Raw genomic sequence first — 17,002 nt, forward strand, 5'->3', positions numbered from 1 at the left:
TGTGCCATCGAGCCTGTGACATAGCGCTCTGATATTCAGTGGGCCTCACACAATCCAAAAGTGTCCAGTGTCCACTAATGTGTGCAGAAATTCAAAATCTCTGTGATCCTGTAGTCACTTTTTTCACACCTGTGCCATCGAGCCTGTGACATAGCGCTCTGATATTCAGTGGGCCTCACACAATCCAAAAGTGTCCAGTGTCCACTAGTGTGTGCAGAAATTCAAAATCTCCCTTATCCTGTAGTCACTTTTTTCACACCTGTGCCATCGAGCCTGTGACATAGCGCTCTGATATTCAGTGGGCCTCACACAATCCATAAGTGTCCAGTGTCCACAAGTGTGTGCAGAAATTCAAAATCTCTGTGATCCTGTAGTCACTTTTTTCACACCTGTGCCATCGAGCCTGTGACATAGCGCACTGATATTCAGTGGGCCTCACACAATCCATAAGTGTCCAGTGTCCACAAGTGTGTGCAGAAATTCAAAATCTCTGTGATCCTGTAGTCACTTTTTTCACACCTGTGCCATCGAGCCTGTGACATAGCGCTCTGATATTCAGTGGGTTTCACACAATCCAAAAGTGTCCAGTGTCCACTAGTGTGTGCAGAAATTCAAAATCACCCTTATCCTGTATTCACTTTTTTCACACCTGTGCCATCGAGCCTGTGACATAGCGCTCTGATATTCAGTGGGCCTCACACAATCCATAAGTGTCCAGTGTCCACAAGTGTGTGCAGAAATTCAAAATCTCTGTGATCCAGTAGTCACTTTTTTCACACCTGTGCCATCGAGCCTGTGACATTGCGCTCTGATATTCAGTGGGCCTCACACAATCCATAAGTGTCCATTGTCCACAAGTGTGTGCAGAAATTCAAAATCTCTGTGATCCTGTAGTCACTTTTTTCACACCTGTGCCATCGAGCCTGTGACATAGCGCTCTGATATTCAGTGGGCCTCACACAATCCAAAAGTGTCCAGTGTCCACTAGTGTGTGCAGAAATTCAAAATCTCAGTGATCCTGTAGTCACTTTTTTCACACCTGTTCCATCGAGCCTGTGACATAGCGCTCTGATATTCAGTGGGCCTCACACAATCCAAAAGTGTCCAGTGTCCACTAGTGTGTGCAGAAATTCAAAATCTCCCTTATCCTGTAGTCACTTTTTTCACACCTGTGCCATCGAGCCTGTGACATAGCGCTCTGATATTCAGTGGGCCTCACACAATCCATAAGTGTCCAGTGTCCACAAGTGTGTGCAGAAATTCAAAATCTCTGTGATCCTGTAGTCACTTTTTTTCACACCTGTGCCATCGAGCCTGTGACATAGCGCTCTGATATTCAGTGGGCCTCACACAATCCATAAGTGTCCAGTGTCCACAAGTGTGTGCAGAAATTAGATAGATCCTATAGACACGAGAAATGAGGAAGGCTGGTGGAAGAGGCCGTGGAATTGGGCGGGGGTTGGCAGCTGGTAATGATGGTGTTGGTGGTGGATCTGAGGGTAGTGGCAAGAGCAAAATAGGACCGAACGCAGGAGGTGTTGAGCCTGCGTCATCGTCTGGCTCCATAAGGCTTCGAAGGCTTAGTTTTCTTGGAGTTGGCAAACCGCTTTTAAAGCCAGAGCATCAGGAAAGTTTTGTCTTACATTGCTGACTCAGCCTCCAGCTCTATCGCCTCCTCTTCTGAAGTTGTAAAAAGTAAAAGCACTGAGTCGTCATTGGAGGCTCATGTTCATGAACCACACCTTTCCTTGTGTCCTTCACCTCAACCAAGATTGAAGGATGACGCAGGCCATACTACTGATTACTCCATGGAGCTGTTTTCACATACCATGCCTGGATTATCAAGTGAAATGGTGAATTACCCAGGCCAAGATGAATCTGACATGGAGTGCACTGATGCACAGCCGCTGATAGATGATTCTGCTGGTACATTCACTCAGAGCACTACATTGTCCTCGCAGTGTACAGAGCCAGATTCTGACCCTGATGAGACTCAGGTGCCCCTTCCCGCACACTATACCACCATACACGGTGACACAGAGGAAGGTGCACATGACATTGAAGAGGAGGTGATGGGTGACCCAGTTGTTGACCCAGATTGGCATCCATTGGGGGAAGAGGGTGCTGCTTCCAATAGCTCAGATGAAGAGCATCCACAGCAGACATCGACATCGCAACAGCTGTTATCTGGCAGGCCCGGAGCACTCCAAAGACAGGTTCCAAAAATCAAAAGAGTTGCTGGACAGCTTGTCCAGAGGGTCAAAACATCACAGCGTGCTAGGCCGCAAAATGTCTGCCAAAGTAGGAAGAGTGCAGTGTGGCACTTTTTTTGAACAAAATCCTCATGATCAGGCCAAGGTTATCTGTAAGAAATGCGCAAAGACCTTTAGCCGAGGGAAAAATCTGAAAAATTTGAATACCAGTTGCATGCTTAGACATTTAACCACCATGCACTTGCAAGCGTGGACACAACACCAAACCTCAAGTGCCACATGTGCAACTGATCACAAAGAAGGTAGTCAGCAACGCTACATTGTTTCCCCCACTGTAAGCCCACCGGTTAGCACAGCAGCAAATGTTGAGGTGTCGTTGCAAGGCCACAGCAGTCAGGGAATCCCACTGTTATATCAACGAAATACTGAATCTAGGCCATCAGAAAGAACACCAACTCCATCACCATCATCAACCCTCTCTCAGTCCGCCCTGTCCACCGCTACTTCCACCATATGCAGCTCTCAAGTCCAGCTCACCCTCCCAGACACTATGAGTAGGTCAAGAAAGTACTCAGTCTCTCATCCACGTACACTGGGTTTGAACGCCCACATTGCCAAACTAATCTCGTTTGAGATGATGCCCTATCGGTTGGTGGAAAGCGCAGCTTTCCGCGAACTCATGGCCTATGCAGTACCACGCTATGACCTACCCAGTCGCCACTTCTTCTCTCGCAAAGCCATCCCAGCCCTCCACCATCATGTAAAAGACCGCATTGTCCATGCACTCAAGCAGTCAGTGAGTGGAAAGGTGCACCTCACAACTGATGCATGGTCCAGTCGGCATGGCCAGGGCCGTTACGTGTCCATCACTGCGCACTGGGTTAATGTGGTGGATGCAGGGTCCACAGGGGACAGCGGTGGTGGGACAGTGCTGCCTAGCCCACGGTATAGGAAACAGTTGGCTGTAGGCGTTCGACCCTCCTCCTCCTCCAGAAGCGAAAGCTCGTCCACAGAGCGCAGTCGTACGAGCACTCCATCTGCAGCTGCCACTGTTGCACACGAGGTGTCCCCCTATCGAGCAGCTAGTGGAAAGCGTCAGCAGGCTGTGTTGCAGATGATGTGTTTGGGCGACAGACACACCGCCGAGGTGCTGGCCGAGTACTTGAAGCGACAAACTGAGTCATGGCTGGGCAGTGTACATCTTGAGGCAGGCAAGGTAGTTAGTGATAACGGCCGTAATTTTGTGGCAGCCATAGCCCTTTCAAAACTCAGCCACATACCTTGCTTGGCTCACACCTTGAACCTGGTGGTGCAGTGCTTCCTCAAAAATTATCCGGAGTTAACAGCCCTGCTCCAGAAGGTGCGAAGACTGTGCGCGCACATCCGCCGGTCGCCTGTACACTCCGTTCGTATGCAGAAGCTGCAGCGATTGCTCCACCTTCCCAACCACCGCCTCATTATCGACATTGCAACAAGGTGGAACTCCACCCTGCACATGGTGGAGCGGCTGTGCGAGCAGAGGCAGGCCATAATGCATTTGTGGGAGGATACACGGCCAGGCACTTTGAGAGCAGACATGGAGTTGACAGGTGTGCAGTGGTCGAAGCTGAAAGACCTCTGTAAAGTCCTTCAGTGTTTTGAGGAATGCACACGGCTGGTAAGCGCAGACGACGCCATCCTAAGCATGAGCATCCCACTTATGCGTCTGCTCATGCAAACTTTGACGCACCTTAAGGAGCAGGCGTCTGCAGCCAATGTTGACGAGGAGGAAGAGGAGGAGGGAATCCTTGATGACATTCAGCCATTGTCTGCTCAGGGACCTCTCCTGGACGAGGTGGAGGAAGAAGAGGAGGAGGAGGATGATGATGTGGATGATTACTTAGGGGAGGAGGATGCATCTCGTGGGGCAAGTGAAAATGTTGGCGTGGCAAGGTCTGGTACAGTGTTTGTGCGTGACTGGAGGGATGTGGATTTGCCAGAAAGTGCTCCTCCAACCAGCACTCGCAGTGCATCATTGACACCGGGAACATTGGCCCACATGTCAGATTATGCCTTGCAGATCCTAAAATGGGACCCCCGCATTGCCAAAATGATGAACGATGACGACTACTGGTTGGCCAGCATCCTGGATCCACGCTATAAAGGCAAATTACAAAACATCATGCCACAGGAGAACCTTGACCTAATATTGGCTAATAAATAAGCAACTCTGGTAAATCGGTTGCTTGAGGCATTCCCAGCACACAGCAGCGGTGATGGTTCTCACACGAGCCGTACGGGCCGGGGGGCAGCTTGGCAGAGGTGTTCATGGTGCACACAGCAGAAGTGGCGTTGGAGACAGGGGTTTCATGACAATGTTGTGGACTGATTTTTCAAGTACCGCTCACACAACTGGTAATACTGCATCGATGGAAAGTGACAGGAGACAGCAGTTGTCAACTATGGTTACAAACTACTTTTCCTCCCATATCGATGTTCTCCCACACAGGTCATTCCCCTTTGACTATTGGGCCGCTAAACTGGACACCTGGCCTGAATTGGCACAATATGCCTTACAGGAGCTCGCTTGCCCAGCTGCAAGTGTGCTATCAGAAAGAGTCTTCAGTGCAGCTGGATCAATCCTGACAGAAAAAAGGACCTGTCTGTCAACCCAAAATGTGGATGATCTAACCTTCATTAAAATGAACCATGCATGGGTTTCCAAGGATTTTGTCCCACCTTCCCCTGATGACACATAGGGTGACAGAAAAATGGCTTGCTTTGGTCCATCTCTTCCTGGGACTTGACCTATTTCGCCTTTTGCATCAGCTGAATGTCCAACATCAACATATGCCACTTTCTAAAACTCCCTAACTGTGCTGCCTCCCCCCCCCATGGCCGGGGTCACCACCTAGCGCACGACACTGTGCGAGTGCCGTTGCCCTGGACAGGTGGGTAGGCCGACTCTTGGGCGCGGGCACTGGCACAGGGTCCCTCATAGTGCAATCAAGTGTCTCTGACGGTGGTGGTGCACACCCGCCGTCAGACACACCGCCGTACTATGAGGGACCCAGTGCCAGTATCGACGCCCACGAGTGGGCCCCCCTTGCTTGGGCAGGGCCCCAGCATTTGCAATCTTTACCTCTCCCTGCTCCTCCGCTGTGTAGTCTGGGCCGTCAAATCCATACTGTGCCTGACACCGTCTGAGCCTGCCTCCTGATGTATAGACATATATTTTGAATGTGTACGCTATCCATACATGTTATCCGGGGATACGGTACCCTTTCTCACCTTTGTGCAATCACGTGCAAGCCATACTGGGCCTAACACCGTCTGAGCCGATCTCCTGATGTATAGACATATATTTTGAATGTGTACGCTATCCATACATGTTATCCGGGGATACGGTACCCTTTCTCACCTTTGTGCAATCACGTGCAAGCCATACTGGGCCTAACACCGTCTGAGCCTGCCTCCTGATGTATAGACATATATTTTGAATGTGTACGCTATCCATACATGTTATCCGGGGATACGGTACCCTTTCTCACCTTTGTGCAATCACGTGCAAGCCATACTGGGCCTAACACCGTCTGAGCCTGCCTCCTGATGTATAGACATATATTTTGAATGTGTACACTATGCTATCCATACATGTTATCTGGGGATACGGTACCCTTTCTCACCTTTGTGCAATCACGTGCAATCCATACTGGGCCTAACACCGTCTGAGCCTGCCTCCTGATGTATAGACATATATTTTGAATGTGTACGCTATCCATACATGTTATCCGGGGATACGGTACCCTTTCTCACCTTTGTGCAATCACGTGCAAGCCATACTGGGCCTAACACCGTCTGAGCCTGCCTCCTGATGTATAGACATATATTTTGAATGTGTACACTATGCTATCCATACATGTTATCTGGGGATACGGTACCCTTTCTCACCTTTGTGCAATCACGTGTAATCCATACTGGGCTTGAGAACGGCTGGCGAGCTGTTAAGCAAGCTACAGCACCTGTGGTTTGCACACGTAAGTTTTTCATTTTTTCAGGAATGACAGTTAGGCCTAATTCCGGAACTGCGGTTGACCTGCACTTACTGGGAAATCATCGTTCGCGGGTAATAATTGTAATCAGTGATCCCCATCACTAACGTTGTTCAGCGGGTTATCTGCACCTGTAAGCGACAAACGCTGGCCTTTTCAGTGTAGCGCACATGCAGCCACGGACATGTAAGGGCATGACACACCAGTTATTGGCCAATCTCATGTGCCAGAGCCTCACGTGTCCCTCTAGTAAGCCGGACTCGGACCGCGGGGCATGACGGAGTCTCGTTCGTTAACGGAATTAAGCTTGCAATGTGTGCATCTTTTCTGTAGCTGGCATGGTTGAGGTTTCCCAGGTGGAGTCGAATTTAACCGTAGGCTCCACTCCTGGTGGTGCCCTTCTGGACATTCCTTTAAGGTTCAGCTTTCCAACCATACTGCCCACGTAAAACAAACACTTTGCCTTCATGAACGCTGTTTGGAGGGTCATGACTTGTGGGAATAACGCCGCCCAATCAGTTAACCTGCTAGAGAGATCCTTCGTTGCTCCCAAGCATGACATCACACTCCCTAGGAGGAAGGTAATGCCACTGTGGCGACCGTACTCCTGGGGGCGACACAAGTGCACTGATGCCCAGCCACTGGTCAATGAATCTGCTGGTACATTGATCCAGACCACTACATTCCCCTCGCACGCTACACGGCCTGAATCTGACCCTGATGAAACTCAGGTTACCCTTCCCATATACAGTTCCATCTTACACGGTGACAAAGAGGAAGCTGCAGATGAAAGTGCAGGTTCGGCCCACCCGCCATCAGACACACCACCGTACTATCAGGGGCCCTGTGCCAGTGCCGTCGCCAACAAGTGGGCCCCCCCTGCTTGCTCAGGATCACAGCACTTGCAAGGTTGAAATACTGTGCAGTGAGATGGAAGATGGGGACGACGAGGAGTCCAGACTAGTACAGGGATTCCCTAGCGAGGAGACTTATTTGATTGTTTTCAATGTTGGGACAGCAATTTTTGGGGAGCACTATACTCTGGAGAATGATAGATGGGGCCCACCATACACTGGAACATTCCAAAGGTGGACATCAGACACTGGAGCAGCATTTACAGGGCCCATTATACACTAGAGCATTAGAAATGGGGCCCATTATGTTTGGAGCATTATTTGGGCCCATAAGACAGTGGAGCTTCATCCATGGGGACCAACATATACTGTAGCATTATGTGGAGCTCATCATATACTGTTTCAAACATTATATGGGACCAATGATTCTGTATGGAGAAATAGATGGGCCTCGTCATGAGATGTAAAAAGTGAAGTATTTTCCATTGTACTATACCGCTATTTCTCTGCCGTATCGGAGCATGATGAGTTGTGGTATGTGTTAAAGGGGCGCTCTTTCGCCCAGGGCACATGAAAACCTGGAGCCAGCCCTACCCCCCCACAACTTTAGCCAAATAACCCCCATTTTTCAGTGCGTAACTTGTATTATGAAGTTAATTAAGGTTGACAAGCTTAAGTAAGAAGAATTGATGCTTTTGGCATTCAAATGGGCACTGTAGGTGTGTTTCCTGTCCTCATCTCACTGCCGACTTTTATTCCCCATTGACTTACATTGGGTTTCGTGTTTCGGGACGACCCCGACTTTTCCCTATAATCGGACGATCTTGCTCGACCCGACTTTTGGAAAAGTCGGGTTTCACGAAACGAAACTCGACCCTAAAAAACCAAAAGTCGCTCAACTCTAGTTAACGCTCAATTATTAAGAAACAGGCAAAAAGAAGGTGTAGATAACCGATTCTTTTAAAAATAAAAACAAACTTTATTAATACATGATATAAAATAGATATAAATACAACTAGCCAATGCAGTGGTCCACAAACCAGTTAACCAGAATATATAGTAGAATGCGGTCAGATTGAAGCTGAGAGGGCCTGGACCACACCACCGGACGCTATGTTGGAACAGGAGGATTCAGGGACAGGATCCACAACAGAAGCAACGACCGCACAGTCTACAAGGAAAAAAAGCAAAACATACGACTGGGAAGAGTGTAAGACTGGGCAGAGCAACACAGACACTCATACTTACATTAGATTGAAGCCGAGAGGGCCTGGAACACCCCACCGGACACTATCTTGGAACAGGAGGATTCCGGGACAGGATTCACAACAGGAACACCGCACAGTCTACAAGGAACAGAGAGAAAAACATAAGTAAAGACTGCAGGGAGAGACAGACAGGCAGAAAGACTTATACAGAGTCTTGATATCCCATCCACTGTCTTGAGAGTAATGGAATTCCTGTGCCAAGACCCCCTTTTATACACCTGGGATTTGGGAGGTGCTTAATCAGCTCCTGGACCTCCTCAGTCTGAAGTGAGTATTGAACGCATCCATGCGCATAGCCATGCGTAGTACCAATGCGTTCCCACAGACAGTAATGCGTTGTTTTGATGCATTCATCCGCATGCGCATGCCTGCACATATTTGAAGGAACAAAAAATGCAACGATGCATGCGGACGCATCCGCACCCAAACTGAGGCAAACGCATACAATGTTAAACATAGGTATGCAAGACGCATGCGGATCTGTTCGCAGGCATACACTGCGCACACATACGCTAATGTGAACCCAGCCTAAGAACATGATTGAATCATAACAAACATGTGGAGGGTTACAGTACCAACAAGTAACATATTATAAATAGTAAATAAAAATAGTAAATATTAAATAAAGTGGTCCCTAAAAAATGCATGTCCCCTCTTAAGTCACCATATAGAAAGATAATTAGCCTAGACCAAAAGGTATGTCAGATAAGATTAACATGATTGATTTACCTATTGTAGTGCTGCGGGATTGGTGCAGTGTGACAGATAGCCAGGGACCACAGGAAAGTTAAAAGCAAATGTCTTTTAATGTACAAAAATCTCATGAAAGAAATAGCACACGGAAATCCCCTGGATCGCAGCCGGGCGTGAAAACCGTCCTACGTCCGAGACTTGTTGCCGTGGACGACTTCACCACTGTGTCACGCTGAGGGGTGCCAGGCCTTTTCGCTCTACTTTGCTTCATGTTACCTCACACAGGCTGAGTTTTGCAGAGCCATCTGCTCTGGAAGTTTGCAAACCCAGACTGACACACCCAAACCCTTTATTGCAGGGTTTTTAACTGGAATCTGTGGCCATGGACCACTTTTAAGACCAGGCCTGGAGGGAGCAAACTGCCCCACTACCATCCTGTAGTTAGCTCCAGAAATAAAAGCTCATGCTGGATTTTCTTAACTCTCCCTTAGACAAATAGCTTGCCCAAGACCAAAGTTACTTTTATTTTGCACTGCAATCACAGCTATGCCTGTGACTGCAATGCACTCCAGCTGCCTCAATACGCTTCTACGCGCATCCTGGGGGATTTATCTTACCCTTTTTTTGTGCCCGGGCCAGAATGGAATCCTGGAGCTAAGCTGTCCCGAACGTACTAGGGGACACTTCCAGCTTGGGGATCGGTGGGGTCTCCTCGACCTCTCCTGCCAATATCTCTAGGGGAAATCTATCGGGGTTACACTCTGTCCCATGGTTGGCGACCCCCTACGGCATGTATCCCTGACTTGGGATCTTTGGGTTCCGCGCCAGGAATGACATTTACCCTGGGCGGGTTAACCTCAGTCTCCCACAGGAACCAGAATAGGGGAAAATCTCTTCCAAACACAGTCCCATATGGAAGGGTCTTCACCACTCCTGCTACATATTTTATTTCTCCACACGTTGTAGAAAAAGTAACCTCCACGATCGGGTACTCTCTCGGAGCTCCCCATTTATACATACCACCCCTAATTTCCATCCATTGGGGTTCTCCCCAGCAACAAGTGACCCATGGACCAGAGTCCATAAGATCCCTGAGTCCAAGAGAGCCTCCGTTTGGTACCCGTTGATGAGTACCTGGCACAGTTGGGATTCGCTGCCAGCAGTGCCTGTAGTTGCAGTGCAGACTGGCTGGGCGTAAATAGACAGACGGTGCATATACCCGCAGTCCAGGGGCAGTTAGCAACCACATGTCTTGGCCCTTGGCACCGCCAACAAACGGGTCTGTTGTCACTCTCACTTTACGGATAACCCCCTCAGTATGGGCTCAGTCCTGATTGGCCCCAATAGAGGGTTGTGAACTTTTCCCAGGCTCCTGAGCTGGCGGGGCCCAACGTGACAGCTGAAGTGAAGTAGTGTCCTGTATAAAGTCCTGAGTGGCCGCACACCACTCAATCAGTCCCACCACCTTGTCCAGAGTTCCCGGGTCCCCTTTCCCAACCCAGCGCTGTATGGCTGTTGGCAGCGAACTCGCCAGCCGGTCGACCACCACCCTCTCTCTCTACCATGTGGAACAGGGTTAAGGTCTCAGGCTGTAGCCATTTTTTTACCAGCTGCAACAAGTCATATACCTGAGACCTGGAGGGTCGAGTCTCCACAAAAAAACATTGGAATATTGTTGTGCACGTACATATGTGTTAACCCCCAGTGAGGCAAGGATCTCACCTTTCAGTTTCCCATAGTCCATGGACTGAGGTCCAAGTAAGCTTTTTGGGCATCTCCCGTCAAGAAGGGGGCCACCACTTCAGCCCACTGGGAAAATACCAAGCTCTCCCGCTCTGCAGTGCGGTCGAACACAGTGAGGAAGGCCTCCATGTCGTCCTCAGGACCCATGTTCTCCAGCGCTGACCAGACCTTGTATTGGACCTCTGAATGGATTGAGGTTCCTAGTGTTGCTGCCTCTCATACCTTCAATCTGCTGCATCAACAAATTATTTGTCTGCTGCTGTTGCTGATTCCCCTGCTTCCATTGCTCTTGTTATTGCCGCTGAAACTGCTGCGGCGTAAGGACCAACTGCTTTAAAAGCTTCTCCATCTTGTCGGCAGGCTTGGGCTGCAGCGTTGCAGGCCTAACAACCAACATGCAGCGGGCTTTGGGTATACCTCATTTCACACTGCCTGCATTCTCCAACCAAAGGTAGTGCAGCGGGGATGGTGCAGTGTGACAGGCAGGGACTACAGGAAAGTTCAAAGCAAATGTCTTTTAATGTACAAAAAAATTCACAAAAGAAACCGCACATGGAAATCCTCCAGATCACAGCCTGGCATCAAAACAATCTTACATCCAAGACCGGTTGCCGTGGACAACTGCACCAACATGTCACCCTGAGGGGTGCCAGGGCTTTTAGCTCTGCTTGGTTCTGTGTTACCTCACACAGGCTGAGTTTTGCAGAGCCACCTGCTCTGCATGTTTTGAAAACCCAGACTGACACACCCAAACCCTTTACTGCAGGGTTTTTAACTGGAATTTGTGGCCATGGGCCACTTGTCAGACCCAACTACCATCCTGTAGTTCGCCCCAAAAATGAAAGCCTATGCCGGGTTTTCTTAAATCTGCCTTGGGCAAATAGCTTGCCCAATACCAAACTTACTTTTATTTTTCACTGCAATTACAGCAATGCCAGTGACTGTAGTGCGCTCGAGCGGCCTCAATACATTTCTGTGTGCATCCTGGTGGACACATAGCGACCCTCGCATATAAAATCTGTTACTGCCTCACACTATATAGGACTGTGGAACCAGGTACGGGGTAAAGCAGTTGCCCAATTTTGCCCCTATGTATCTAGCCCTTATTGCACCATTTTCATTTTATCTTCTTCCTCTACAGGATGTGGAATTTATGGAAACATTTGTATTTGCCATCAAACTACAAACTTTACAGAACGTGCGGCTGGTGTTTAAGGTCCTGAGTTTGACCCCACGTAAGAGGACCATCAGCAAGTGCTCGATATCACTGCGGGACCTGAGTGAGGTGGAGATGGAGCACTGTCTGGAAGTAGTGCCGTCTTCAAAAGTATCGGTGAGTAACAAACTACCATTTTTGTGTCAATTTCTGAGGCTTTTGTATATTTCCTTCACTGATCAAATCAGTTTTAGCTGCAGCACACGGAGGTGAAAGACTATCAACAAGCTCTCTGAGCTTTTCTCCAGAAATATGACCACAACAAAGTTCAATTCATCTTTGATGTGGCCTATGGCACTAAATTGGCTGAGAGGCGCTGACAGAAATATAGAATCTGTCAGTGAGCTTCTGATTTGAAGTTTAAAACTCATATCTCTGTTAACTCATTCTGCATACAGCAATGTGCAGAGAAACAAATTTTCTGAAAGGTGCACAAATTTTAATGAGACCCAATTGCAAAAAAATGTTTTGAAGCCCCTCCTCCCCCCAAAAAAGTCCCTGAAGATGTCACTAATCTTTAAAATAGTTCTCCACTTTGGATATCCCCAACTTGTCAAAAGGGTCCTTTATGATAATTTGATCACAGAGCTTCCAGTGAACTCCAGTGATCATCTGTAATCTGCACGGAAACCAGGCAGAATGCCCTCACAGGGAAAATAAGGAATTACACAGTGTTTGTTTGCATAATTTGGGATGTCCATGTAATGTAGCACAGGACAGGTCCTCCAGAGCAACAGACGCTTTGTTTATGAACTTTATACTCAGACAAACATATGAGGAGTCCTGCATATAAACTTGTTAGTTGCTAAAATCATGTAAGACATTGGGTCCACCAAACTGTAACAGTATAAATTCTGGGCTAACCTTCGACTGATCCCTAAAGTAAAAATATGTTAGTCTTCATTCTTAGAGCAAGCCCTTAAAAAGTACAAAGAGGATAACCCCTTTATTGACTATACTGTATATTATTTTATTATGGCATTACAATAATAATATTTTATTGGTAAATATGATAGTCTGGAGCAGATTACAGAAAGTAGAAAACTGAAAGAGTCCCAAATAGAATAGATTCGACCCTTGTCTGACTCCCTATATCCTACCTTACAAGAGAAATCACATCTAGTTGCATCACAAGGAAATTTACAATAAAAAAATGGAAACCAGGAAAGTTGTGAAAATGACCCGTACTCTGCTAGTTCTCAAGATACTGTTGATTTTCCATTAAACTTTTTCAATAAATATCTCAAAAGCTAAACAAGCCCCGGCACGGGCGATTGTGATGGGATCCGGGTCCAGTATTTGCCTTTTCATGTGTTGTCAGTAAGGGGCACTATATTATCATGCGCCAGTCTTTGAAGTGGTGGGTGCGTGAGTAAACACTTTTATTCCCAGGGTGAGTGCAGTATTATAGAGGATGTGATGGCTGTTGACACGAATATACTTTTTTTTTTTCATGTTTTACGGGACAGCGAGTTGTGTGTTGGAATGTTACAGTCGACTGAGTGTAAAGGATATGTAATAGCTTGCTCTCAGTATTGTCCTGCTGATATGTGTCTGACCTTTTCTGGGTATGCAACCTCCTTATCTGTAATAAGTAAACTGTAATACTCAGATTAACCCCTGCTCCACCATATTATACTAGGGGTCCAAATTAACGTGGGTGGTTGCAGTCAAAAAATCCACTGAGCAGAAAAGGGCAGATTTCTGAACAATATTAATACTGCTGCTCATTTAAAGGGATTGTCCACAAATGAATGGGCAACCCCTTGTAGGGGTTTCACTCACTTGGGTGCGATGGAGGAAAACAGGAGGCTTGTTCCTTTGAAAGTTCATGTGGTTTATTCCTTCATAAACCACCAGAAGCAAAAATAGAAAGCAAACAGCCTTCAGATCAGACAAAGAAAATACAAATCTCCAAAGCAGGGCTCTGCTCCGCCAGGCTTGTGGGCACACAAGCTGTAGAAGTGTCCAGTACTCCTATTCTATCTGGAACCAAACACACAGGAGGCCTTGCCCCTCCCAACACACAGACCCTGTGACAAACAACAGCCTCCATTAAATAGGCTGTAACCACATCCAGATTTGAGATATGTGGGTAGACAGACTCGTCCATCTCTTATAGCTACCCGCAAAACAGTCACAGGTGCAACAAACAAACCTCTTACTGCTTTCATGCACTAGAAAAAATACTCCAGGTTACATCACAGAGACAAGCCATCTCTGGGACACATATCTCCCATAAACTATGCAACCATTAGCCACACTACATACCTCCCGCCCCTGCCTAAAGCTGTGGGGCTTGGCACTTTCTCCTACCAGACAAGGAATTCTCGAGAGGGCATCGGCATTACCATGTAGCTTCCCTGCTCTATGTTCTATATGGAAGTTGAAATCTTGCAGGGCTAAGAACTAGCATTTTTACCCTTTGTTTCCTTCATCCATTTGAGTGGGGCATGGTTTTGGATACCAATCTAAACTTATGTCCTACCATAATGTGTCCACCGCCCACTTTATGGCCAAACTCTCCTTCTCTACGACTGAATAATTCCTCTCACATGAGGATAGCTTACACAGAAACACTTTCATTTCTTGAATGACCATGTCTGCCTCTTCAGACCATTTGACCATTACCGATTTTGTCCCCTTAAGGAGGTCAGTCAAGGACGTGGCCATCATGGTGAAGTTCGAGGTGAACCTCCTGTAATATCCCACACTCCCCAGGAAGGCTCTAACTTGTTTCTTGGACAGCACTCTCGGCCATATTTGAATTGCCTCCACTTTACATATTTGGGGTTTGATCTCACCTCGACCCACTACATATCCCAGGTACTTGGCTTTTTCTTTCCCCAAGGCACACTTCTTTAGGTTTATCGAAAACCGCCTAGACCTTTTCAGATGACTCTCCTAGTCTGGGCTAAAGGTAACAATATCGTCTAGGTATGCAGCGGCGTATTGCCTATGGGGTGTAAGGATTTTATCCATAGCCTTCTGGAAGGTCGCCAGGGCCCCCTGCAGTCCAAACGGCATCCGGACATACTGGAAGCATTCGTCCAGGGTAGAAAATGCAGTCTTCTCCTTGGCTCCCTGTGTCATGGAGATCTGCCAATAACCTCCGTCAAATTCAAGGTGGTTATGTACCTTGCGAGCCCAAGTCTCTCGATAAGCTCATTAATGCGTGGCATGGGATATGTGTCGAACTTGGAGACCTCATTCAACTTCCGATAATCTTTGCAGAACCTCCATTCACCATCAGGCTTCGGGACCAGGACAATCAGGCTCTACCAACCACTCTTAGACTCCTCAATGACCCCGAGTTTTAACATACGCTCCACCTCCTTGGAGATCACTTCTCGACGGGCTCTGTCAGAAATTCGTGTTCTACGACCCTTATGCACCCCGGTAATTCCGAGAACAGGTCCCTGGTCCTCTGGAGCAACTCCAGGCACTGATGATTCTTGGCCTTCGACAGCGTCTCCGCTATCGTGACACCTCCAACCTCGCCTTCTGACTTGCTCATCAAGCATGGACTTTCTGCCAGCTCTCGGTCTTGCCATGGCTTGATGAGGTTGACATGGTAGATCTCATATAGTTTCTGTCTTCCTGGCTGCTGAATTGTATAGTTTACTTCACCAAGCTTCTCCACCACTTCATACGGCTCTTGCCATTCGGCCAAGAACTTGCTCTCCACAGTAGGAATTGGCATAAAAACTTGGTCTGCCAGATTGAACTGCCTCACTCTGGCTGACAGGTTGTAGACCCTGGCCTGAGCTTCTTGTGCCTGGAGGAGATGTCCTTTTACGATGGGCATCACCTTCGCAATCCTCTGCAGCATCAGTGCCACGTGCTCAGTGACGCTTCTGTGGGGCGCGACTTCAGATTCCCAGGTTTCCTTGGCTACATCCAGGAGACCTCGCGGATGTCGGCTATACAAAAGTTCGAAGGGCGAGAACCCCATAGAGGCCTGTGGAACCTCACGGATGGAGAACAGCATATATGGTAAGAGACGGTCCCAGTCTGTACCGTCTTATTCTATGGCTTTCCTCAGTATGCTCTTCAGTGTTTCATTAAAACTTTCAACAAGGCCATCTGTCAGAGGATGTATTTGCAGAACCTTGCATAACTCCCTCATTACCTTACTCATAAAAGGTGTTCCCTGGTCGGTCAGGATCTCCTTCCGTAAACCTGTCTGGCAAAACACATGGACCAATTCGCGGGCTATACTCTTCGCGGAGGAGTTTCCCAGGGGAATTGCCTCATGACAGCATATGGCATAGTCCAGGATGACCAATATATACTGATGCCCATGAGCAGATTTAACCAGGGGACCGACCAAGTCCATGGCAATTCTCTTGAACGGCACTTCAATAATGGGCAATGGCACTAGGGGACTTCAAAAATGAGAGGTGAGGGTGGTTAACTGACAATGTGGGGCAGAACCTGCAATACTTTAATATTTCCCGGTGACACCTGGGCCAATAGAACCTCTGCACGATCCGTTCCTTCCTTTTTTCCACTCCTAGTTGTCCCCCCAAGATGTGTCAATGGACCATGTCCAACACCTTCCATCTATAGGGGCCTGGCACTATTAACTGTTCCACCAGCTCCCCCCTCACTTTCGTGACCCGATACAACAACTCCCCACTCATCATAAAATAGGGAAACCTTGTGTCAGCCCCCAGCTCCTGTTCAACCCCCATTTATGACGGTGACATTATTAAATGCTTCCTTCAGAGTTGGATCCCAATGTAGGGCAGTCCCAAAATTCTCTCTGGTCACCCCTAACTCCGGAATGTCAGACACAGGGGACACTTCCTCCTCATCCCCCACAAGGACACAAAAGGGAAAACAGTCTGCCTCAGGGTGTGGTGAGACCTTATTAGGGTTTACAGATTCCCTATTTGTGCCAGCGAACTCAGAACCCTTCCCCCACAGATCCCAAAATAAACAAATGTCCCGGCCTATAATAATAGGGTACAACAAGTCC

At 47.9% G+C, this 17,002-nt stretch overlaps 1 protein-coding gene across 2 annotated transcripts in view; it reads left to right on the top strand.

Annotated features, from left to right (window-relative positions):
* The window catches only part of TC2N (tandem C2 domains, nuclear), a 75,919-nt gene that overhangs the window by 46,562 nt on the left and 12,355 nt on the right, over positions 1-17,002 (top strand). For both annotated transcript variants that reach the window (XM_073578156.1, XM_073578155.1), the window contains one exon: positions 11,944-12,135. In XM_073578156.1, coding sequence (XP_073434257.1) covers positions 11,944-12,135 — 192 coding nt within the window. The remainder of the gene's footprint in view (positions 1-11,943; positions 12,136-17,002) is intronic.

Source organism: Dendrobates tinctorius, unplaced genomic scaffold (assembly GCF_039654945.1).
Source record: "Dendrobates tinctorius isolate UK_male_01 unplaced genomic scaffold, ASM3965494v1 ptg000058l, whole genome shotgun sequence".
NCBI lineage: Eukaryota > Metazoa > Chordata > Amphibia > Anura > Dendrobatidae > Dendrobates > Dendrobates tinctorius.